The sequence below is a fragment of the Geotrypetes seraphini genome, chromosome 3 (assembly GCF_902459505.1).
Source record: "Geotrypetes seraphini chromosome 3, aGeoSer1.1, whole genome shotgun sequence".
Lineage (NCBI taxonomy): Eukaryota > Metazoa > Chordata > Amphibia > Gymnophiona > Dermophiidae > Geotrypetes > Geotrypetes seraphini.
This window is the reverse complement of record NC_047086.1, coordinates 113,556,319-113,583,149: the sequence shown is the minus strand read 5'-3', so window position 1 is coordinate 113,583,149 and position 26,831 is coordinate 113,556,319. Positions and strand designations below refer to the sequence as shown.

The 26,831-nt window shown below is 42.1% G+C and overlaps 1 protein-coding gene across 1 annotated transcript in view; it reads right to left on the bottom strand.

The window, feature by feature from the left end:
* Positions 1–26,831, bottom strand: part of RCAN2 (regulator of calcineurin 2) — a 224,102-nt gene that overhangs the window by 146,083 nt on the left and 51,188 nt on the right. Inside the window, exon 2 of the mRNA XM_033937347.1 lies at positions 16,967–17,193. Coding sequence (XP_033793238.1) covers positions 16,967–17,191 — 225 coding nt within the window. The 5' untranslated portion in view covers positions 17,192–17,193. The remainder of the gene's footprint in view (positions 1–16,966; positions 17,194–26,831) is intronic.

Here is a 26,831-nt window from a genome sequence, read left to right as displayed (position 1 = left end):
CCACCTCCTCCCTAGCTGGCTGTTTCCCTTTAACATATCTGAAGAACGGTTTGAAATTTCGTGCCTCCCTGGCTAGCCTCTCTTCATACTCTCTTTTGGCTTTTCGAACCACACGGTGACATTCTTTTTGATACTTCCTGTGCTCCTTCTGGTTCCCTTCAGTTTTGTCCTTTTTCCATTCCCTGAATGAATTTTTCTTATTGCCTATCGCTTCCTTCACTATTTTAGTCATCCATACTGGGTCTTTTGTTTGACCCTTTTTGCACCCCTTTCTGAATCTGGGGATGTGCAGATTTTGTGCCTCGCTCACTGTGTCTTTGAAAAAAGACCAGGCATGTTCTACTGTTTGCCATTTTTTGGAAGTGTTCCTAAGTTTCTTCCTTACCATTTCCCTCATTGCTTCATAGTTTCCTTTCCTTTCCTTCGGTAAATACAGACGCAAAAAATATGTTCAGTTTGTTGGCGATGGCTTTGTCCTCCTTTAGCACTCCCTTTATTCCATGGTCATCCAACGGCCCCACCGCTTCCTTCGCAGGTCGTTTCCCCTTAATATATCGAAAGAACAGCTTGAAGTTTTTTGCCTCCTTGGCTATTTTTTCCTTGTAGTCTCTTTTGGAAAGTATGCACAGTATGCACATAATGTTGATTTCGAAAATGTGGACTTTTGCATTAGAGAATGACACGGTGACAGAATTCATCACCGTTCCTGTCCCCGCGGATAACCGCGGGAAACCATCTTCCTGTAATTGTTTAAGGAGAGAGGGAAGAATCAGAGTATGAATGGCCACAACCACTGACCCGCAAGCTTTGCTTTGAAGAATGCTGGTGTAGAAGGACTGAGGTTGAAATAGACACTAGAAAATGACATGGGATTATTTCCCGCAGTTATCCGCGGGGACGGGAACGGTGATGAATTTTGTCACCGTGTCATTCTCTATTTTGCATCTGCTTCTTGCAAGGGTAGAATTTTTATGGAAAACAGCATGTATATATTTGAATAGGATATCTGTGCAGGTTATTTTCTGGTCACATTTAAAAACCTGTCCCTCGGAATACCTCCCCCCAAACCAGCTAAAAGGATGTATGTTATAGAACCGCATGCATAATGTTAGAGAGATTAAGGCAAAACAATTTTCAGGCAATTTACTCAAATCCCTAATCCCTTATTTGTCCTGTCTGTCTTCAATAAATTATATAAGCCATCGAGCAGGGACCGTCTCATATGTGTTTAGTGTACAGCACTGTGTACATCTAATAGCACTGTAGTAGTAATAATAATAATAATGACGATAATAAGTACGTTGTTTTGAAAATTGCCCTCTAAATAAACAAAAAGATCAAAATGATTCCCATATTTTAAATTCCTAAAACAGATTTCATGGCAAGAAATTTCTGAGCTCATGCTCATTTTAGAATATTTTTCTTCTACATTTTAGTATAGTAGTTCTACACAAGGCTTGAAATGACCTCATCTTTTATCCCGAGAGAAATGCTCTTATCTCCTAGGGAAAATGCACACCATTAATTAGCACTAGATTTAGTACTTGATAAAGTTAGAACTCTTATGACATACTCTACTTCAGTGCTAATTAAAAACAACATCTGACCTTCACGTTTCCTTCATGTTGTCTTCTTTCCTTTGAAAAACAGTTTCCACAGAGAGCAGCAAACAGTGAGTAGGCAGCAGCCCCACTGTCATTTTTTTTTCTGTCCGTCTCCTATCCTCTCTACAATATATTAGGCACTACTTCTCCCATTTAGGGCTCGTTTTACTAAGGTGCACTAGCGTTTTTAGTGCACGCACAAAATTACCGCGCGGTATGCTTCTAGAATAACGCCAGCTCAATGCTGGCGTTAAGGTCTAGCGCGCGCAATTTAGAACGTGCTATTCCGCGTGTTAAGGCCCTAACATACCTTTGTAAAAGGAGCCCTTAGTGTATAAATAGAACTTTATTCAAGTACTGAAAGAAACGGTACCAAAAAATATCAAGAATATTAACTCGTTTATATCTGCTCCCTAGTATTTTTTTCTTTTGGTCACACTAAATGGTTTCTGATCTTTAAAAATGTAATATTAAAAGGGAATCTGAGTAAACACATAACAGTCTTTATTTATTTAAGGAATAAAGGGATTTGGAATAAAGGGACCCTTTTACTAAAGCCTAGTGTATACTAACAGACATTAGTGTGCACTAAGGGGGAAATTCTGTAAATGGTGTCTAAAAAAATAGGCACTTATCTCTTGTCAATTACACTTAAGCACCTGTAACAGAATCGTACCTAACTTAAAACTTAGGCACCTGTAATGTAAGGCAGGATTTTAAAGGCCTACATTATAGGTGTCTACGTCCTTTAGAGAATCGTACCTAGCAGCAGCTGAGTTTTTCTCCACCTCTAAACATGCCTAATTTGGAGTTTAGGTACCGTGCAATAGGCACCTATCATTTGTAGAATTGCACCTAAGAAGATTGGCACCTATCACCCAATTTTAATTTTTTTCAATTATGTGCCATATGACACACAGATATAAAATATAACATGCAGCATTTAATGATATTCAGATGTAGACTTGCTTTTGTTATTTTGTATCATTATCTTGTTGCATAGTCCAGTTATGCTCTGGCTTCAGTGCAGAATTCAAGGTTCCTTCAATAATGGCAAGTTTTCCCAGATCCTGAAGCAACAAAGCATCCCCATACTATTACAACAGTAACACCAAGTTTGACTTCTGGTATGACATACATACTGCGGAATACTATATAGTAAAACCTTGGATTGCAAGTAACTTGGTTTGCAAGTGTTTTGCAAGACAAGCAAAAGTAAAAAGCAGCCCAGGACAAATTTTAACTTGATATACAAGCAATGTCTTGCAATACAAGTACATAAGGTATACACGCGTCACATCATCAGAACTGAGCCGATGGTTCTTATCTCTCTGACACTGCGGGAATGTAGTGACTGTTCTAAATGAGCGAGTACGTATAGTATTTTGTATTGAAGTTTTTGGGCTGTGGAACGAATCGTCTGAGTTTCCATTATTTCCTATGGGGAAATTCACTTTGATATACAAGTGCTTTGGATTACAAGCATGCTTCTGAAACGAATTATGCTCGCAAACCAAGGTTTTACTGTATTTGATTTATGCCAGGTAAAAGAGGAGGTGAAAACCAGACAGATGATCCAAAATGTCCACAAATGCTGATTCAAAGTCCAAACAATTTTACTGGCCAAATATATATCCCAACATTACCATGTTTCAACTACAGTAAACACTCAGTTATCCAGCACCCATGTGAATTAGTGGATGCAGGATAACTGTACTTTCTGGTTGCTTGAGAGTTACTGTAAAAATAGTTTTGTCTCTTCCCACCTCATTCTCTTCCTCGATATCATTCCCCCAGCCCCACTTATAGATCCAGCATCTGTTCCTCCCTTCCCACCCTTCTTTCTGGTCTGGGTCACTTTCTCTCTAACCCCTTCTCCCCAGACTTATGAGTCCAGCATCTATCCATCTCCCCTCCCCTGCACCTTGCAGGATCCTCTCCCCACACACATTGCTGGTACACCTCCACCCCCCAGTTTGCCCTCCCTCTCTCCACATTAGTCTGGCCTCCTGGTTCCCCTCACATACTGAAGCAGCAACGCTGTAAGCAGGTTGTCTGTGGCAAGCCATGACAGAGTATTTCATCTGCCACTTTGGAAGGAAAGGCCCTGCTGGGGCTGGCCATAAGCAGCCTTTCAGCGCTGCTTCTGCTGACTGGCTGCTGCTACTTCAGGTAAGGGAGGGAGAGAGGGATAGACGGAGGTGGAGTTCACGACTCGGGACCACTGCTGCTGCTTCGGGGTTGGAGGGCCAGGAGAGGGTAGTGGCTCAGGACCACTGCCATGTTTCAGGACTGTAGGGAGGGATGGGGGAGAGTTTGAAGCACAGCACCATTGTTGCTGCTGCTACTGCTTCAGGGACTGGAGGAAGATTTTTTTTGGCAGCGATTTTTTTTTAGCGGTTGGGTGAGAGTGCCGGTTCCTTCTGTACCAGTTAATCAGGATTCTGCTGTATTTCCATCAGATGTATCACTAACACATAGAAACATAGAAATAGACGGCAGATAAGGGCCCACGGCCCATCTAGTCTGCCCACCTTAATGTCCCTCCCCTACCTTTGCCCTGTGAATAGATCCCATGTGCCGATCCCATTTGGCCTTAAAATCAGGCACGCTGCTGGCCTCAATCACCTGTAGTGGAAGACTATTCCAGCGATCAACCACTCTTTCAGTGAAAAAGAATTTCCTGGTGTCACCTCGTAGTTTCTCGCCCCTGATTTTCAATGGATGCCCTCTTGTTGTCGTGGGACCCTTGAAAAAGAAGATATCTTCCTCCGCCTCGATGCGGCCCGTAAGATACTTGAACGTCTCGATCATGTCTCCCCTCTCTCTGCGCTCCTCGAGCGAGTATAGCTGTAATTTGTCAAGCCGTTTTTCGTATGGTAGATCCTTGAGTCCCGAGACCATCCGGGTGGCCATTCTTTGCACCGACTCCAGTCTCAGCACATCCTTGCTATAATGCGGCCTCCAGAATTGCACACAGTATTCCAGGTGGGGCCTCACCATGGATCTATACAATGGCATAATGACTTCCGCCTTACGACTGACGAAACCCCTTCGTATGCAGCCCATGATTTGTCTTGCCTTGGACGAAGCCTGCTCCACTTGATTGGCAGACTTCATGTCCTCACTGACGATTACCCCCAAGTCTCGTTCTGCTACCGTTTTTGCTAGGATTTCGCCATTAAGGGTATAAGACTTGCATGGATTCTGGCTGCCCAGGTGCATAACTTTGCATTTTTTGGCATTGAAGTTGAGTTGCCATGTCCTAGACCATCGCTCCAGTAGGAGTAGGTCGTGCATCATGTTGTCGGGCACTGAATCTTCGTCTGTTGTGCATTTGCCCACTACATTACTCAGTTTGGTGTCATCGGCGAATAATGTTATTTTACCTCGAAGCCCTTCTGCCAAGTCTCTTATAAAGATGTTGAAAAAACACATGCGGCTGTATGCTTAAACCAACACCCCAGTCAGAAAATCCCTTATGTATACAGCCCCATGTTTGTAATACCCCTAATGAAGGCAGCTGAAATATGGCCATGTTGGGTTATCAGTTTAACAAATAAAATGGTTTGGATGTTTCTCCATATAACATTATCCCAAAAGGTTTGGATCATTCATGGGTGTTTTTGCTAATGTGAGACAAGTATTTATGTTACTGTTGAATAGCAGCAATTTCCAAATTAATACTCTTCCATGAATCCCATTTCTTGCCCATCTTTAAATTCTGACCTTACAGCAAACTTCAGGTTTAAAATCTGGACACTGCTCTAGTAAAAGAGGAGCTTGGGTTTTAAATCTTGAGTTCTTTTGCTATGCTATGGCAAGGTTTTGCAAATTCTGTGTGTTCTGTTCAGTGGAAAGTGGTGCTTTGGATTTATAAAAAGAGATTAAGTTCTTACCTTGCTAATATTTTTTCTAGTAGATAGGTACAGTCATGTGAAACAATTAGTACACCCCATGAAACAGTCAGTTCTTTCTTATGTTCACATATCGATGTCAAATCTTTTTTTTATTTATTTCTGGAAAAGAAAGTGATGTAATTGCAGGTAAACAACAAAAATTTTCCTTGATTTACTCATGAAACAAAAGATATTCACAAAAATGTGTATTCTAACTGAGGAATAAATTAGGACACCCCCACATATCCTCCCACTTAAATCAAACACAGCTGTATCACATCAGGTGCACACGATTAGAACATTATTACTCAGCATTTTGAAGGAGGTTTGCCCTACTTAAACCTCAGACCTTTATTTTGGTGTGCTCATGCCTGCTGTGATGAGAGTGGACACCATGGTGAGATCAAAAGAGCTGTATGAGGCCTTCAGAAAAAAGACTGTAAAGGATTTAAAAAGATCTCATCAGAATTTGGCATTAGCCATTCCATGGTCCAGAAAATAATGTACAAGTGGAGGACTTTCCAAACAACTGCCAACATGCCCAGGTCTGGCCATCCAAGCAAGTTGACCCCCCCAGAACAGACCACAAGATGCTAAAAGAAGTCTCCAAAAACCCTAAAATGTCATCACGGAACCAACAACAGGTTCTTGCTACTGTTGATGTGAAAATGCATGCCTCTACAATCAGAAAGAGAATGCACAAATTTAACTTGCATGGAGGTGTGCAAGGAGGTAACCTTTGCTCTCTAAAAGAAACATCAAGGCCAGACTGAGGTTTGCCAGAGAGAATGTAGACCAACACCAAGACTTCTGGAATAGTATTCTATGGACGGATAAGTTTAAAATTGAATTATTTGGACACCAGAAAAGAGGACATGTTTGGCATACACCAAATACAGCATTCCAGGAAAAGAAACTCATACCAGCTGTGACGCATGGAGGTGGAAGTATCATGGTTTGGGGATGCTTTGTTGCAGCAGGACCTGGCCAGCTCACCATCATAGAATCCACTATGAATTCTACCGTGTATCAGAGGGTGCTTGAGGAACATGCGAGACCATCTGTAAGAAAAATAAAGCTAAAGCGGAACTGGACCCTGCAACATGACAATGACCCAAAACATACCAGTAAATCCACCAAGGACTGGCTGAAAACTAAGAAATGGAGAGTCCTGGAGTGGCCAAGTCAAAGCCCTGATCTTAATCCCATTGAGATGTTGTGGGGTGATTTGAAATGGACTGTACATCTCACAGCTGAAAGAATTCTACATTGAGGAGTGGGCCAAACTTTCCTCAGACTGATGTCAGAGACTGGTAGATGGCTACAAGAAGTGTCTCAATGCAGTTGTTTCAGCCAAAGGAAGTAACACTAGTTATTAGAGTGTAGGATGTCCTAATTTATTCCTGAGTTAGAATACACATTTTTGTGGATATATTTTGTTTCATGAGTAAATCAAGGACATTTTTTGTTGCTTACCTGCAATTACATCACTTTCTTTTCCAGAGAAAAAAAAAAAAAAAAGATTTGACATCAATATGTGAACATTTCTTAAGAAAGAACTGAATATTTAATGGGGTGTCCTAAATTTTTCACATGGCTTTATGTCATTCTGGACAAGCTGGTTATTTTCAAGCCTTGCAAAAGGAATCCACAGGATTTTTTTCTGAATTCCTCCTACTTCAGAGTCTGCTGCATCCTACAGTTAGTTCCAAAGCAGGCAAGCGCTCTTTCCTAAAACATGTGTGAAATAGGGATACATGGAAAATTCCCAACAAAGTCTGTTCTTCTCAGAAAGATTACTGTATAACTGAAATGGATTGGAACCTCTACAACAGGGGTGCCCACACTTTTTGGGCTTGCGAGCTACTTTTTAAATGACCAAGTCAAAATGATCTACCAACAATAAAATTTAAAAAAAAAAACACAAAGCACATTGTACGCATAGAAAATGTTAATTATCATTCCTATTCCAGGGTTTTTCAAAGAGGTCAAAGCAGATGACTCTAAGCACTATCACCTCAGTAACAACCATACAAAAATAGACAAATATACCCCCTCCCTTTTTACTAAACCACGATAGCAGTTTTTAGCGCAGGGAGCTGCGCTGAATGCCCAGCGCTGCTCTTAACACTCATAGGCTCCCTGCGCTAAAAACCTCTATTGCGGTTTAGTAAAAGGGGACCTTAGTGTAAAATATAGACAGCAGATATAAATTCAGACACATTTTGATCACTAAATTTAAAATAAAATCATTTTTCCTACCTTGTCTGGTGATTTCATGAGTCTCTGGTTGCACTTTCTTCTTCTGACTGTGCATACAATCTTTCTTCCCTTCTTTTAGCCTGTATGCTTCCTCTCCTCCAGACCTCATTCCTTCCCCCAACTTTTCCTTCCTCTTCCCTGCCCTTTCTTTCTTTTCTGTTTCTCTTCTTTCCTTCTGTCTCCCTGCCTGCCCTTTTTCTTTCTTTCTCCCTGCCCTCCCCCAAGCCACTGCCATTGCCATTGCCATCAGGGACCAGGACCCAAACGCCACCAATAACAGGCCCCAAGCTCTCCCTGCTTCGGCCAACCAGCATTCCTCTCCCCGACGTCAATTCTGCCGTCGGGAAGAGGAAGGCTGATCAACCCAAGATCGTGATCAACCTATTGGGGGAAATGCTGCCGGGTCCTGCCTTCGCGGAAACAGAAAGTAGGCAGGACCCGGCAGGAAGAAGAAGTGAACAAATGCTTCACTAACTTGTCTCCCGCATTAGCCCGTAGCGAACGCTTGCTTCAGGGCTCTCAACATGTGCGTGCCGGCTTCCCTTCTCCCCCCCACCCCGGACATAACTTCCGGTTTTGGAGGGAAGAGAAGAGAAGCCGGCACTCACATGTTAGAGCCCGGAGCATAAGTTCGCTACTGGCTGAAATCTCCAAGCCGGTTTTTTTTTTAATGTTCAGCAGTGGCAGATGACAGCTGGGTGCACCGCCCAGCTAAAAGGCCCTAGGGAGAACACTGGAGAGGAAGGCTGATCGGCCCGTAGATCAGGACGGCAACACGAGTCTATCACGGAGCCCGGGATGGGCCCCGCGATCGACTTGCGTTGCCTTCCTGAGCTACTGGTCGATCGCGATCGACGCATTGGGCACCCCTGCTCTACAATGTAGACAACAAAACAAAAATACACAGGTTCCACATGCAATTGCAATAACCTTTAAACAAGAGGAAAAGACCTCAGAAGCCTGCACCATAAAGAATATTCAATTCTAACAATGGTAACTCAGCAGGACAGGTTCTCTATCATGACGGGACCCGTTTCGCCAGGTTATTGGCTTCGTCGGGGGACTTTTTTGATAGCTAAAAAGCAAAAAAGAAAAAAGACAAGTGCTTGAAAAACAGATTGAAATAATTTAGCTCTGCTGGGTAGACTGTATCCTTGTCTCAGTGACTGAATCATATTAATGAAGTGTGGGTTTTCAATCAGACGGAAAGATGAGTTTGTCGAATTAACAAACAAATTAATTAATTTGAGCACACGTGAGGTGTCCAGTGATGGTGTGCTGGCACGGGTTGGTTAATCTGTGTCTTCTATGTTAAGCGCTGGAGATCTTTTCCTATCACTGACCCAACACACTGAGGACACCCCGTTTCACACATTTTAATTAAATTATATTCTTATTGGTGCTCAGGTGCTGTATCAAGAGGGCTCTCTCCACCTTTGAGAACTTATTTGACTTAAGCTGCTTTCTGGAGTAATCTTGTTAAGTATCTATAGCAGTTACTATTTTGGGGATTGTTGTGTTGAATTAACAAACTGGGCAATTTTTTCATCAAATTACTTCTTTTTCTAACCTGTTGGTTTTTATCATAAACGTATCTATTGTGGTTCCTGGATGGTCAGACTTTATCTTTCTTTTAGGTGATATACTATGGATATGTGATACATGTGATGTGACTGAAACACTATCCTGGACAAATAACTCTGAAAATGTAAACAAGAGGATGGAGATCTCAAAAGTGAATAGTTTCCAGGATCCTTTAGGTTGATGACAGATTCCTCTAAACAAAAGTCAATGCTGTTATTTTATCATTGATACCATTTTTGCTTATTTAGTTATATATAGAAATAAAACAAAAACAAAGGAAATAAGGTAATATCATTTTTATTGGACTAAATACATTTTATAATTAGCTTTCAAAGGTAACACCTTCTTCAGATCTGAAATAAGCGAATGTTAAAAAATATCAGTATATATAAGGAAAACATGAAAGCATTTCAGTGATAGTTTCACAGGAAGAGGGGTGGGTGGGTAAGTAGGAGACAGAGAGGTGACAAAGAAGTTAAATTTCTTTGTAGTGTGAAAGGAAACTGAGGACTTTGTTACCTATCTGATAGGTATCAAAATATTTCATCATTTTAAATTTAAAAGGTCTTACATTTTTGGATTGTCTTAATATTTCCTTTTAGTATTCTCACCATAAAATCATTCTTTCCAAAGTGTTATCTGACAGAGGTGGCATTGTGGTTGGTACTGCAATTTTTAATATGATATCTGTGTAAGTTGATCTAATCTTTAGCATCTGGCCTGTTTCACCAATGTGAAATCCTTGTTTGCACTTTTTGCATTGAATGATATACACCACATTAGAAAATGAACATGTGAAGGATCCCCTTATGTTGAATGTTTTTCCAATATGAGTGACCACAGGATCCTTTGAGATGTACTGGCACAGTATTCAGCTTGCCAAACCACAAGGATGTGTGCCATTCTCTTCTTTGAATAGGGAGTTCGCTTCTTACCAGTTTCTGTTTCAAGTTAGGTAGCTGACAGAAGACAAACACAGGTGGAGCAGGGAATATTTCTTTTAGTAATTCATCTTCCTGGAGTAATGGTTGTATATCTTGTATGATTTTCTTAGTTTTACCAGCTCTGGATTGTATATCACTACCAAGGGTCTCCTTTCTGCATTTTTCTTGTCCTTGTAGTGCAATAAGTTTATTTAGTTTAACTCACTGTATTCATTTCCACTCAGTAATGCCCCAAAAATAAATATTTCCATGTTTCAACTCTTATTTCTTCATAACAAAATGGTGGTAACATGCAGTAATAATAAAAATATATATTTTTGCTCAAATATGACAATTCCTCAAGGAAGTCAAAGAAAAATGATGAAATCAAAATATTTACCAACCTGAAGATCATGCCTGTTCAAACATGTTCTTTTTGTCATCTTCATCAAAGCACTTCTAATGATGTTGCTTCATTCGAGCCACCAGGCCTTGCATTTCTTTGTTGTAGTGTTTGCATTTTGCACAAAAGGCTGCCTTACTCATAGATAGAGGAACTTCATTAAAATATCCCCAAACTGGGTCTCTCTTATGACTTGATGCCATTGTAGGTTTTCACCTCCAAGGAGTGAATAATATAATAAACCTCAGGCTATATGCAAAAGATCCCAAGACTTTGGAGTATTCTACTTAAAAGATTTCACTTTCATTTTTACTGCTTGCCCCTTTCTCCTCACAGTTAGCTCTTGTGCAGATATATAAAACTTAGCACTTAAGAGATAAGGGGTTGATTTTGTGTACATCGATTTGCAAAGGAACAATGGAGCAAAAGTATTTTTTTAACTCTTTGTATTTTATAACATTTTTGCTGTGGAGAAGCTGCATGCTATCTTTGCAGACATAAATTTACAGTTTTAAAAAATGCAAAAGGAAGCATCTGTGATAATATATTCTAGATAGAAAAATTGCCCCTGACATTATGAATGGATTAATGGAATTCATTTACTAAAAAAATTAAGGCCCCTTTTACAAAGCCTTGGTAGCAATTCTCCCACAGCAATTGCACTGAAGCCATAGTAACTGAATAGGCTTTGGTGAATTTGCCATGGGGGAATTGCTACCTTTAAACATTTATGGGAGCCTTTAAAAATTTATAGGGAAATTCCATAAGAGGCACCTAACTTACCCCCCTTTACATAGCTGTGTTAGGCATTTTTATCGCCAGAGTGCTGATATTAGCTCCAACACTCATAGAATTCCTATGAGTGTCTGAGCTAATACTGTCATGGCTGGTGATAAAAAAGTAAAGTAATGTGGCTTTGAAGGTTTTCCCTAGGGTGGAACAGAAATTTTTGAATAAACTTGGAAACTCATAGTTGAAAAAAACAAATGAATTGGATAGGCACCTATCTTCTTAAGTGTGATTCTACAAAAACAGGTGCCTATCGCATGGTGCCTAACTCCAAAGTAGGCGTGTTTAGGAGTGAGGAAGGATTTAGGTGCCACTAGGCATAATTCTCTAAAGCAGTGTTTCCCAACTCTGTCCTGGCCAGCCAGTCGGGTTTTTGGGATAGCTCTAATGAATATGTATAAGGCAGATTTGCCTGTCTGTCACCTCCATTATATGCAAATTTTTCTCATGCATATTCATTAGGGCTAACTCAAAAACCCAACTGGCTGGTGGTCCTCCAGGACAGGCTCTAAAGGACTTAAAACTCTGGCCTACATTAAAGGTGCCTAAGTTTTAAGTTAGACGCAATTCTGTAATGGGCGCCTAAGTGTGACGGATAAAAGATACGCTCTTAAATTATAGACACCTAGTTTTTTTTAGACACCATTTATAGAATTTCCCCTTTAATGAATATACAGCCTCATGATACATAATTAAAAACTGATCCTTATTTCATGATTAATAACTTTTAAGGTATTTGAAATAGAAAACTATCTTTAGATAGAATTTAAAAAAAAAAAAAAAGCGCTTTAAAAAATCAGATTTACATTTTTTTAAATCTGTTTTTTATTTATTAAAATCATTGATTTTTATCCACCTTGCAATATAACTAAGGGCCTGTTTTAGAAAACCGCGCTAGCAGCTGCCACGTGGCAAGAGCCCGAAAGCCCTTTAAATCTCTATGGGCTTCGGGGCCGTTACCACGCTGCAGCCGCTAACGCGGCTTTGTAAAAGATTCAGATCTTGGTTCATTGTTCTTTACACTCAAACACCACCATTCATCTCTTGCTTTGTGACACTCTATTTCCAGGCCCACTCACTCCTCCCTCTCCCATTTCAATTTTGTTTGGACATTTGTTCTTTTCTACACATCTATCCAGAATCCTCCCTCTCCAAGTTCAAAAAAAGTTGTCAAAACTTGCAGGGTCAACTGGCATTTGACAACTGCTGCAGTTCTGTGAGATAAGAAATAAGTAGATAACATAGCCTATTCCATTGCCTCACTTTACCTTTCTACTCACCTTTCTGTTTTGTCTATTTTTGTATCTTTTTTTCCTCTGGCTAATTAGGCTGTTCTGCTTTGTAAACTGCTGTGCTTTTGCTTGAACAGCAGTATACCAGATGTCCATAAATAACAATAAATACTTGGAACCCTTTTATAATAGATATTTCACATGTGCAAAAACATTATACAAGAATTGGGTTTTATAAAGAGACTGTCCTCAAAGTTTACTTTTGGAAATTAGCTACAGAATCCCTGATTAAACCATCCCCAGGACTTTGCAGCAAAATTGGCTATTGGAAATTACTTCCTAATTGTACGATTATTACAACAAAAGGTAATATTGCGTTTACACTTCCAAATGTAAAAATTGTACCATTTTAGAAATAAACCAGGAAAGCTGTTTATTATTTTTTATTAGAAGTTAGCTCATGCCTCTCAGTAGTAGCTCAAGTTGGGAATATTACCTCCTCTTCAATGAAACCACGTTAGCGTTTTAAACGCAGAGAGTCGCGCTGCTCCTGATGTTCATTGAGTTCCTCATTGAGCGCCAGAGGGTGGTAGTTAATGGAATTCACTCGGAGGAAAGAATGGTGAGTACACTTCTCCCTCCATATTTGCAGGGGTTAGGGGCAAAGCCGGCCCGCGAATACCAAAAAAACACGAATAACTTTTTTCTCTCATATTCATGGTACTGTGGTTAAACCACTTGCGAATACCATGAAATCATGAATAAAACTTAATTTTTATATTCGTGATGGGTTTTTTAAAAACCCAAGTTATGCACTGCAGTTCTTGTATTGTACTGAACACTTTTGCAGTACAATTCAAGTACAGTATAGCATAGTTCATATACAGTACTGTAATGTTAATAATATTGTAACAAATATTTATCTCTTATCTCTGTTTTCATCCTTGTCGTTCTGTACATGTTCTGCATGCGGTGCAGGAAGAAGAGACAAAGAGGATAAGTGAGCACCAGGTCCCTCCTCAGGCAGTGGAAGTGGATCTTCGGTGTCTTCATCCTCATCATCCTGTACATGTTCAGTGTGCAGTACAAGAGGAGGAGTAAGAGGAGGAGATGAAGGGGGGTGTAACCTCATGGGTGGCTGATGCGGACGAAGTGGATGAAGAGGCAGGGACTCTCGGTATTTTCTGGAAATACATTGTGATTTCTGTCTGGCTCTCTTCTGCTTCTTCATTCCTTTATATATATTTGTGTACATAGACATTGCTGCTTCTGCTAACTCCTTCACCTTCAAGGCACGTACCATGGATGGGTTGATGTCATAAAAAAAAGTCCATGACAGCACTGAACCTGCATAGACCCTCTGCAATACTGTCCAATGCACTTCTTCTCCATCCTTCATCTGGTATTGCCTCTCCTTCAGAAAAAGTCAGGTCAATTAGGTCATCTTCTGTTAGTTCATTAGATCCGGTGTCTGTTAAGTCTTAAATATCCTCCAGATCCATTCCTTCAAAGCCTTCCCCACCCACCTTCTTTGCCAAGTCCACGATGTCTTCCATAATTTCTTGGACTGGCTGTGTGGTAATGACAGTGAACTCCTTTTTTACACATTCAGGCCAAAGATTCTTCCAGCACAAGTTCACTATCTCTGGCTTGACAGCTTTCAGCACTCTATCAATAACATTGATGGCATCAGCAATAGTGAAGTTCTTCCACGTTTTCATGATGTCCTGCACGTTGGTGTCTTCTTCCATCACATGGACAATCCTCTCCATTGAATACTGTGTGTAGTGTGCCTTGAATGTCATTATTACCCCCTAGTCGAGAGGCTGGACGAGAGATGTTGTGTTGGGGATATGTACACGACCTCAACACCCTCAATGTGGAACTCATATGGTTCTGGGTGTCCAGCAGCATTGTCCACTATCAACAGAGCCTTGAATGCCATTTCTTTACTGGCAAAGTATTTTCTTACTTCAGACACAAAACACTGATGAAACCACTCAAGGAACAGTGCTCTTGTTGTCCAAGCCTTCTTGTTGTGCATCCAATAACAGGCAGCTGGAACTTATCTTTTCCCTTCAAGGCTCGGGAGCTCGCAATCAGTGTTGGCTTTATCATATGGCTTACTGCATTTGCACAAAGCAGCATGGTTAGTCTATCCCTTGCAACCTTGAAGCCTGGTGCTCGCTTATCTTCTTTGCTCTGTGATATTCTCTTCCAAAATAGAGCAGTTTCATCGGCTCCAGGTTCATATCCCTTCTCTTCAATAAATTCCTTAAAAGTGGCAGGGAACTCTTGAGCTGCCTCTTGGTTGGCAGATGCTGCTTCTCCTGTCACTTTCACATTATGTAAGCCATACCTGTGCTGGAATTTATCAAACCATCCTTTACTGGCCTGAAAGTCCATGGATTGTGACAATCCACCTTTCCTTTTCTTCAAGTTATCATACAAATACTTTGCCTTTCCTCTTATCAACACAGAGTCTACAGGAATTCTCTTCTTGTAGTAATCCTGCACCCACATAAATGTTGAGTTTCCACATGAAAGAGATTGGTATCTCGCACAACATGTAACATTTTCACACCCACCAGTGTAGCTGCAGCAACGGCTTCACAGATTGGTTTTTTCTTATTCTTTATGTATCTAACGGTAGATTCATTAATGCTATAATGCCAAGCAACAGCTCTATGAAGCATATCCAATAATTCAACCTTTTCTGTAAGGTCTTCATTTTTTTCTCTCTTGGGAGCACTTTTGGTAGCTGTGCCAGAAGGATCCTACGCTGTATAGAGAGAGGTAGGTTGTTGCCAGAAGGATGCTATGCTGTATATAGAGAGGTGTAACCAGTAGAAGAAAGAAGTTGTTGATGCCCCTCTAAATGTCATTGATGAGGCCCCACTTGGAGTATTGTGTTCAGTTTTGGAGACCGTATCTGGCAAAGGACATAAGAGGACTTGAAGCGGTTCAGAGAAAGGCGACGAAAATGGTAGGAGGTTTGCACCAAAAGACGTATGAGGAGAGATTGGAAGTCCTGAATTTGTATACCCTAGAGCAGGGGTGTCAAAGTCCCTCCTTGAGGGCTGCAATCCAGTCGGATTTTCAGGATTTCCCCAATGAATATGCATGAGATCTATTGCTTGCACTGCTTTCATTGTATGCTATTAGATCTCATGCATATTCATTGGGGAAATCCTGAAAACCCAACTGGATTGCAGCCCTCGAGGAGGGACTTTGACAACCCTGCCCTAGAGGAAAGGAGGGACAGGGAGATATGATTCAAACATTCAAATACTTGAAAGGTATTAACGTAGAACAAAATCTTTTCCAGAGAAAGGAAAATGGTAAAACCAGAAGGTATAATTTGAGGATCAGGGGTGGTAGACTCAAGAGTAATGTTAGGAAATTCTTCTTTACAGAGAGGGTGGTGGTTGATGAATGGAATGCGCTCCCAAGGGAGGTGGTAAAGAGGAAAACGGTGACAGAGTTCAAACAAGTGTGGGATCAACACAGAGGATCTCTAATCAGAAAATAATGGGTATATATTGAAGGAACTAAGGCCAGTACTGGATGGGCTGGGGAGGGCTTTGATGGCTGGGATGGTTTAGATGGGTTGAACTTTGACGGAGACTCTAGTAGATAGAACTAAGCACACTACCGGGCAGAGCGCTGGGTTTCTGGCCCAGAAATATCTAAGAAAAAGGACCATATAAATTAAATGATTAATTTATAGAGCATGTATATGGTTGGGGAGACTGGATGGACCATTCAGGGCTTTATTGCTGTCATTTACTATGTTACTATGTAATCAACATTACATAAAATATGGATAAATCAACAGAACCTACTTTTTTCATATTCTGCTTTTGTCCAGTTGCTTTTTAACATCTAACCAAAGAAGGAAAAGAAAATCTTGCAAAAATATCAGAATAGCCATTCTATATCTCTTGCCAGGCTGTCTGCTATCAGATCTCTGATTCCAACATCATTTATGCTGGGTTTTACTAGTAGTGTAAGAGCATTTTACCACGGGCTGGCGCTCATAGGAATTTAATGAGCGTTATGGAGCATTTACTTCAGTGGCCCACGGTAAAATGCTCTTACACTACTTAGTAAAAGGATCCCTTAAAATTCTAATACAACCCTCCTCCCAATATAATAGTAATAAAGAAGCACTGCATCACTAATTCAAAACTGGTCAATGTAAGATTAAATCAATTAACACAAACAAAAAAATTTTTGGAAATCACAAAATATAAATTTGGCATCTTACCTTGCTGTCTTCACCTTGGAACACAGACTGGTGCACATTACAGGCAAAGAGTGAGGTTGGAAGATCATTGAAGTCAGTAATGCTGTGGAAGTCTTCCCCAGCAAAATATCTTGTGATGTCCTTGTAACTATCTATAGAGCAGAGCAGCAGAAGCTGCCTGCCCTCAGGGATGCAGCTGTGATGGCTGGTGTCTCTCATTCCAATAAAAAAGGATTCTCCCTTCATCTCTGATGGCACAAAAAGAGAGAGATTTTTAAATTATGTTTAACATTTTATCTTTTCTTTTGTCCCCATTCCTTTCTTTTTATGCTGCTCCAAGACCTGATGGTACACATCATGGTATAATGTGCTTGAATGAAAAAACATCTAAACCTTCTCAACCCAATAGGGCAATCCTCCTCCTCCACAACCTGTTTTTAGGACAACTAGAAAGAATCAGCACACGTTATATCTAGATACATTGAGATCAATATTCAGCCAGCATGGTCACTAGCTTAAGTTAAATGCCAGCATGTATTCAGCACTGCTGCTCAGAGTAAGGGTAAAGATAATGCATTTGATATACTGTCTTTCTGGGGACAAATAAAATGGTTTACAAATTACAGTATACGTGTACTTTTCTCTGTCCCCAGTGGATTCACAGTCTTTTAAGATTTTGTACCTGGTGCAATGAAGAGTTTAGTGCAGGGGTGGGCATCCTGTGGCCTGCAAGGTCATGGGAAGTATACATTAAAAAATGTTATTAACTAGAGTTTTGGTGATTGTAAATACTATATTTCACAAATATTTTCAGAATAGCCACTCAAGTAGTTAAATGTTTACTTATTTATCACAGAAGGTCTATGGAGCTCTGGTTCTGACATTGACATTATGTAATACTGTGTCCCACTGGCATTCATGTGATCTTCTGTGTATAAAAGGTTGCCCAACCCAAATTTAGCGACATGTCCAGGGTTACAAGAAGCCACAATGGAAATTACACCCGGTTCTCAGCCCTTTGCACTAACCATTAGGTTAATGCTCCATTCCAGGTATATGGGCCCAATAATACACATATAAAGTTTTGTAAAATACACATATAAACAAAATATGCATTTGCCAGCTGACAAAGAATGCATAATTTATTTTGAATATTAACTCAAGTGGATTGATAGAATGATGAGAAAAAGAAAATTTGTGAACCCCCTAGGATGGGCTGTGATTTGGCACAATTTATAATCAGAACATGATTAGATCCTAATTTAAACCTTGATAAGAGATAAAAAAGGCCCCCAACTCAGACTAACAAGATGTGTTCAGATTATTTATTCAAACAAAAAGACTGAAGAATAAGTACTTTTGTGTGAAGAAGAATATGACCACTAGTTTTCTTAAATAATTAATTGACTAATTAGAATCAAGTGCTTAATAACTGAATAATAAGTAAATCTCCACACTAAGTTCGGCAATCCTGTGCAGGATACCCAAGGGCTTTCTTTGAAGCCTGATAGCACAGTTACTTACCGTAACAGGTGCTATCCAGGGACAGCAGGCAGCTATTCTCACATATGGGTGACGTCATCCGACGGAGCCTGGATGCGGACGCCTCACAAGCAGACTTGCTTGAAGAAACTCGAAGTTTCGAGTTGCCCGCACCGCACATGCGTGAGTGCCTTCCCGCCCAACGCAGGGCGCGTCTCCTCAGTTCAGATAGCTAGCAGAGAAGCCAACCAGGGGAAGTGGATGAGTTGTGAGAATAGCTGCCTGCTGTCCCTGGATAACACCTGTTACGGTAAGTAACTGTGCTTTATCCCAGGACAAGCAGGCAGGTATTCTCACATATGGGTAACCTCCAAGCTAACCAGAATGGAATGGTGGGAGTGTTGGCAATTTAGGAGAATAAATTTTGTAATACTGTTTAGTCAAAGTGCCCATCCCGTCTGGAGAAAGAATCCAGACAATAGTGAGAAGTGAAGGTATGAACCGAGGACTAAGTAGCAGCCTTGCAAATTTCCTCAATAGGTGTAGATCTGAGGAAAGCTACTGAAGCTGCCATTGCTCTGATCTTATGGGCTGTGATTTTATTGTGAAGGGGTAATCCAGCCTGGACATAGCAGAATAAGATACAAGCCGCCATCCAGTTGGAGATGGTACGCTTAGAGATAGGATGTCCTAACTTGTTTGGATCGAAAGAGACAAAAAGTTGAGGAGCAGTTCTGTGTGGTTTGGTGCGTTCCAAGTAGAAGGCCAAAGCACGTTTACAGTCCAGAGTATGAAGAGCTGATTCTCCAGGATGAGAATGAGGCTTTGGAAAAAACACTGGAAGTACGATGGATTGGTTGAGATGGAATTCCGAGACCACTTTAGGGATGAATTTCGGATGAGTATGAAGAACCACTTTGTCATGATGGAAGACAGTGAAAGGTGGATCAGCAACTAAAGCTTGCAACTCACTGACTCTTCGAGCAGAAGTGAAGGCAATGAGAAATACCACTTTCCAAGTGAGATACTTGAGATGAGCCGTATCAATTGGTTCAAATGGAAGCTTCATGAGTTGAGTAAGGACAACATTGAGGTCCCAAACCACAGGAGGCGGTTTGAGAGGAGGTTTAACATTGAAAAGTCCTTTCATAAATCTGGAAACCACTGGATGAGCAGAGAGGGGTTTCCCTTCAATAGGCTGATGGAAAGCCGCAATTGCACTGAGATGGACTCGTATAGAGGTAGACTTGAGGCCAGAATTGGATAAGTGCAAAAGATAGTCCAAAACAGAAGATAAGGAGGAATGCTGAGGCTCCTTATTATGAGAAAAACACCATGTAGAAAATCTAGTCCATTTTTGGAGATAGCCTTGTCTAGTTGTAAGCTTTCTAGAAGCTTCTAAAATGTCTCTTACAGATTGAGAAAACTGAAGAGGGGTTATGTTGAGAGGTACCAGGCTGTCAGGTGTAGAGACTACAGGTTGGGATGAAGCAGAGATCCTTGACTCTGTAAGCAGAGAAGGAAAAACTGGTAGAAGGTATGGTTCCCTGCTGCTGAGTTGAAGTAGAAGGGAGTACCAGGGTTGTCTCGGCCACTGAGGAGCAATTAGAATCATGGTGTCATGATCGTTCTTCAATTTGACCAGAGTCTTGAGAATGAGAGGGAATGGAGGAAATGCGTAGAGGAAAAGATTTGTCCATTCCAGAAGAAAAGCATCTGCCTCGAAGCGGTGAGGAGAGTATATCCTGGAGCAGAACTGAGGCAGTTTGTAGTTGTGGGGAGTTGCAAAAAGGTCTATCTGTGGCGTTCCCCACTGTGAAAAAATGTGATGAAGCAGCGAGGAATGGAGAGTCCATTCGTGAGGTTGCAGTAGACGACTCAAGTTGTCTGCCAAGCAATTCTTTGCCCCTTGAAAGTAGACAGCTTTGAGGAAGGTGTTGTGGCGGATTGCCCAGTCCCAAACCTCCAGAGTTTCTTGACAAAGGGAGGCAGACCCTGTCCCTCCTTGTTTTCCAGAACAGCTCCAATGAATTGTAGAATCTGTGAAGGCTGAAGTTGAGATTTGGGAAAGTTGATTTCGAATCCCAAACTTTGGAGGAACCAGGTAGTCCGTTGGGTCGCTAGAATAACCCCTTGAGATGTTGAATCTTTGATGAGCCAGTCGTCGAGGTAGGGAAATACCTGAAGACCATGGTTCTGTAGAGCTGTTGCCACCACTACTAGGCACTTGGTGAACACTCTGGGAGATGAAGCAGAGGCCGAAGGCCAGCACTCTGTATTGATAATGCAGATTCCCTACCCGAAATCTGAGATATTGACGGGAGGCCGGATGTATGGGAATATGAGTGTAGGCCTCCTTGAGATCCAGAGAGCATAACCAGTCGTTCTGCTCGAGAAGGTATGCCAGGGACAACATGCAAAACTTTTCTTTGACTAGAAAGTGGTTGAGAGCCCTGAGATCCAGAATGGGTCGCAGATCGCCCGTCTTCTTCAGAACAAGGAAGTAACAGGAGTAAAACCCCTTGCTCTGTTGTTCCAAAGGAACTGGCTCGATAGCATGGAGGTGAAGCAGAGCTTGAGCTTCCTGAAGAAGAAGGGCAGTCTGGGATGGACTGGAAGGATACTCTCTTGGAGGAAGGTCCGGAGGAACCTGATTGAAATGAAGAGAGTATCCTTCTTTGATGATGGTAAGTACCCAGAGGTCTGGCGTAATTGTCATCCATCGATGGTAAAAAAGATGGAGATGATCTCCTATAGGGGAAAAAGAAGGCAGAGCCAGAACGATGGAGGTTATGCTCTGTTCTAAGCAGTCAAAAAGGCTGAGTAGGCTTAGGTGCAGCAGAAGGTTGAGGTTTATGCTACTGTTTTTGAGGCTGCTGCTTCTTAAGAGGAGGATGAGTATAAGGAACCTGCCTCGGAGCAAACCGCCACTGATAAATAGGAGGAGGGCGTGCAGGTTTAGCAGGAGTTGACTTTCCCTTAGGTCTGACAATAGAAGCAAAGTACTTTTCATGGTCAGACAATTTCTTGGTGGCTGCCTCGATAGATTCATCAAAGAGGTCATTGCCCTCACAAGGAATATTGGCTAGGCGGTCCTGAAGGTTAGGGTCCATGTCTATGGTACGAAGCCAGGCAAGACAACGCATAGCCACTGAAAAATCAGCTGCTCTAGCAGATAACTCGAAGGCATCATAAGATGACTGGAGAAGATGTAAACGAAGTTGAGATAAAGAAACAATAACTTCTTGAAACTCAAAGTGCTTTTGAGCATCCAAATAACTCATGAACTGTGGAAGTAGAGAAATAAGGAGCTCAAAATAAGTAATAAAATGAAAATTATAATTAAGAACTTTAGAAGACATCATGGCATTTTGATAGATGCGACGTCCACATTTGTCCATAGTTTTCCTTTCTCTTCCAGGGGGTACGGTGGCATAGACCTTGGAAGGATGGGATCTCTTCAAAGAAGACTCAACAAGCAGGAATTGATGAGATAACTGAGAATTGTCAAACCCTTTGCGATGGAGAGTTTTATAGCGAGAATCCAATTTTCCTGGAACAGCTGGTAAGGAAAAAGGAGTCTCCATGCACCAACCAAAAGTCTGATTTAAAAGCTTATGAAGAGGAAGCTTAAGTGACTCAGCCGGAGGTTGAGGAAGATGCATGACGTCGAGATACTCCCTTGGAGTATTTGGAGCCAGTATCTAATGTAAGATCCAAGTCCACAGCCATCTGACAGAGAAAAGATGAAAATGAGAGTTGATCCGCAGGGCTGTGCCTCAAGAAGGACTCGAGGACGTCGAGGCAGCCTGTGTCGAAGATGAAGTTTCAGCATGTAAAAAGGCATCAGATGAATATGGTGACTTGGACGAGGCAATCGAATGTGGAATATCCTCGAGGTCCGGCATGGGAGACCTCGAATGAGGAGTATGTGGAGTAGAACGAGGCTTAGTGGAAGAGCCATGTCTGGAAGTATGGCTCGATGAAGGCCTCAAGTGGTGATGAGAATTGTGCCTGGAAGCAGATCTCGAAGAGCGATGACACCTTGTCGAAGAATGGAGAGAGGTAGAGGAACCTCGATGCATTCTCAAAGATTCTGCTCCTTGTATAGAGTGTGAGGAATCCTGTCGAGGCAGATGCAAAGATTCTGCTCCTTGCTGAACGTGCTTAGATGCCAGACCAGACACATGCAGAGACTTTGCTCCCTGCAAAGAGTGTGGAGGATCAGACTGAGGCAAGGAAAGCGGCTCGACCTCGCGGGAGTCTGCTACATGCCCAGGCTGGATAAGAGGGAGAAGCTGCGGTCCCATGTTAGTAAGGAACTGAACAATGTGCTTCTCCAACAAGGTCTGGAAGGAAGCTGGCAAAAATGGATCTGCGTCTGAAACCGGTCCACTTGCCTTGGCTGGAGGTTCCTTCGGGTAGTGTGATTGTGTTTCGACTTGGTAGTCTTAGGCACTTTAATCACTACTGCTGGAACAGTCTGCTGAACTATCTGACCTGAAGAAACAGGGGAAGATACAGCAGATGTCGATGAAGTAAGAGCCGCTGCAAAAGATGAAGGTATGATGAGGCTCAAGGTGGAAGCAGTAGAAGCTGGAGGACTATCGGCCGAAGTCGAAGCCGAAGTCGTCTTCGAAGTCGAGGACGAGGTCACCTTGGAAGTCGAGATCAAGGTCATCTTCGAAGTCGAGGGGTCAGAAGAATCCATTTCAAAAAGCTTGTCCACCAGGATACAACGACACTTAAAAGCACGAGGCTGAAGCGTTTGGCAAGGGAGGCACGATCTAGGATGATGCTTAGGCCCAAGGCACTTGAGGCAGCGACGGTGAGGGTCCGTAATAGAGATCGCACGCTGACACTTGCTACACTTCTTGAAGCCCGTAGCAGGCCAGGACATAGAAGTGAAAACAGCCGCCGCAAGATTGAAGTCATCGGGCCGCGGCTGAGCGGCCGGCTCCAAAAAACAGATGGAAGAAGAAATTTTTTTTTTTTTAAACCGAAAATAAAATAAAGAAAGACAAAAACAGCGATTCATGAAGAAAATAAACACAAACTGTGGTTAGAGAAGACACAAGTAACAAAGTTAACGCAGAGAGTCGAAGACGGACTTCTCGGCTCCGCAGAAAACTAAGAACTGAGGAGACGTGCCCTGCATTGGGCCCTGCATGCGCGGTGCGGGCAACTCGAAACTTCGAGTTTCTTCAAGCAAGTCTGCTTGTGAGGCGTCCGCTTCCGGGCTTCGTCGGATGACGTCACCCATATGTGAGAATACCTGCCTGCTTGTCCTGGGATAAAAAATTATACCAATGATTTTCACGTTTGTAGCCACTACTCTGTGCAAGCAATGAGATGATAATACTGAAGGATGTGATAACAATAGTTAGCATAGCAAGTTTAAAAAAGGTTTGGACAAGTTCCTGGAGGAAAGGTCCATAGTCTGCTATAGAGACAGACATAGAGGAAGCTAATGCTTGCCCTAGGATTGTAGCATGGAACGTTGCTACTATTTGGTTTTCTGCCAAGTACTTGTGACTTGGATTGGCCACTACTGAAAACAGGATTATGAGCTAGATGGACCAAGTGGAGCTATTCAGAATAGACACTCTTTTTTCATAACAGTTTATCTTCTACAAAAAGGTAATTTTGAATTTAGATTTATTGTGAATGGATTGTGTCCTGTAATATAGGAGGGAACTACAAGTGAATGGACACCCCATAGCAAACCAATAAAAGTATCATCCATTCAAATACAATATATGCCTCTACAGTGGTATATTGATGACACATTCATTCTCTGGCATAGATCTAAATTCTTTTCATTCATGATTCAACTCAAGAGATGTTAATTTATAAGAACATAAGCAGTGCCTCTGCTGGGTCAGACCAAGGGTCCATCATGCCCAAGGGTCCATCATGCTCACGCGGCGGCCTATCAGGTCCAGGACCTCTATCTATACCCTCTATCTATACCCTTCTATCCCCTTTTCCTTCAGGAAATTGTCCAAACCCTTCTTGAACTCCAATACCGTATCCTGTCCTATCATGCCATCTGGAAGCGCATTCCAGGTGTCCATCACTGGCTGCAAAAGGAGTGAGGAAAGAGACAGAGATCCTGGGTGCATCTCTCCCACTTTCTCTACTGCCACATCCAACATTTCTCCCTTTCTCATCCCCTGGATCATGTACAGCATTTTTCACCACAACCCAGCAGCCCCATGCCCATTTCTCCTTCTATCACCCCTCATCAAAACAATGCCACATCTCTCCCTCCATCACTATGTCCAGCATTCCTCCCTCTTGCATCCCCTTCAATCTGTCCCTCTGTTCCCTCACCACTACCACCTTATCCAACATTTCTCCCTCTTATCCTTCTATTCCCCATGCATCTCTACCTCACTCCTCTCTCTCATGCCCAATTTTCCTCTTTCTTCCTTTCCCCATGTGCACCATCTCTTTCGATTTCACTCACACACCCATACCCAATTCTTTCTATTCCCTCCCTCCCTCCTATGTCTCAAGTCAGTGACCCCCTTCCTCCCCCCATGTGTCCTAAATGTATGCTCCCTCCCTTTGTTCTGTGCTCCAAGTTTGTGCCCCCTCCCTGCCTTTGTCCCAAATTAGTGTTCCTCTCATGTCCAAACACGCTCTTTACCCCCCTCCTTTCTCCCTTTGTCCCACATTGATATCCCTTCTCTCCCTTACTGGCTCACTCCAGGGCCGCACTCGCACCCTTCAGGGCCGTTCAGCTGGGCTTTCTGCCTTCAGCCACACTTGTTTGCAAGGCTACGGGCAGCGGCTCTTGCATGCTGCATGTGGCTGACCTGCAAGCCTTCCCTCTGATGTCAGCTCTGTCAGAGTCTTACAATTATTGTGATATGAATAAGTAGTAGCTGAATTGAACTTGACTTGTCTGAATTATGCCACATACACACACACATGTTTTAAATTCTTTTTGACTTTTGGTTTAATCTACATTTTTTGCAGGATAGCTGACTTGTTTGTTTTCTTTAACATTTATTTTTCATTATTTCATTTTTATTTAAGAATGATACAGTTTTATTTGGGCAAGCCAACACCATGGTGATATCACCCCAGCCGTCTAACCTTCCATACACAGTGCTTACATGCATGCACACACTTTTCCCATGCATGAACAACGGCTGACAGTGCCAATGCAGCTGTTTGGATATACACGGGTAACAGATCAATTCCATCTTTATTATCTTTTATCAGGATAATCTTCATTTTTGGAGTAATTCTCTATTAGTTCACCATGGTCCTCGTGATACAGTGTCTCACGGACAGGACGCACCCCTGACGTTCTTATTGCCATGAACAATATTTCAGAAATCAATCAAAATGACAAAATGAGAAAAATTATTTTAAAAAAAATTTAGAGAAGCAGCTATTAAGTTGAGCCACTTTGGTTTTTAGATCTTTCACCACCGTTATATTTTCTGAAAAGCACAGTTACTTACCGTAACAGGTGTTATCCAGGGACAGCAGGCAGATATTCTCACATGTGGGTGACGTCATCCACGGAGCCCCGACGCGGACAGCTTTTTAAGCAAACTTGAAAGAAAGTTCAAGCTTGCTGTGCTGCACCATGCATGTGCATGCCTTCCCGCTCCACTAGAGGGCGCATCCCCACCTCTTGGTCCTCAGTTCACATAGCCAGCAAAGAAGCCATACCCGGGGAGGAGGGTGGGTTGCGAGAATATCTGCCTGCTGTCCCTGGATAACACCTGTTACGGTAAGTAACTGTGCTTTATCCCAGGACAAGCAGGCAGCATATTCTCACATGTGGGTGACCTCCAAGCTAAGCAATAAAGGGATAGTGGGAAGATGGCAATTTAGGAAAACAGATTACGCAAAACCGACTGGCCAAACTGACCGTCGCTCCTGGACAAAGTATCCAGACAGTAGTGTGAGGTAAAGGTATGAACCGAAGATCAAGTGGCAGCCTTGCAGATCTCCTCGATAGGCGTAGACCTGAGGAAAGCGACCGAAGCTGCCATCGCTCGGACCTTATGTCTCGTGACTAGACCCTGCAGCGCGAGACCAGCCTGAGCGTAGCAGAAGGAAATACAAGCTGCCAACCAATTGGACAAGGTGTGCTTGGAAACCGGCCAACCCAATCTATTGGGATCAAAGGACAAAAACAATTGAGAAACCTTCCGATGAGACTGAGTGTGTTGAAGATAGAATGCCAACGCCCTCTTACAGTCAAGAGTATGCAACGCCACCTCCCCAGGATGAGAATGTGGCTTGGGAAAGAAGACAGGAAGCACAATGGACTGATTAAGATGAAAATCAGATACCACCTTGGGCAAAAATTTAGGATGAGTGCGGAGAACCACCTTGTCATGATGGAATACAGTAAAAGGCGGATCCGCCACTA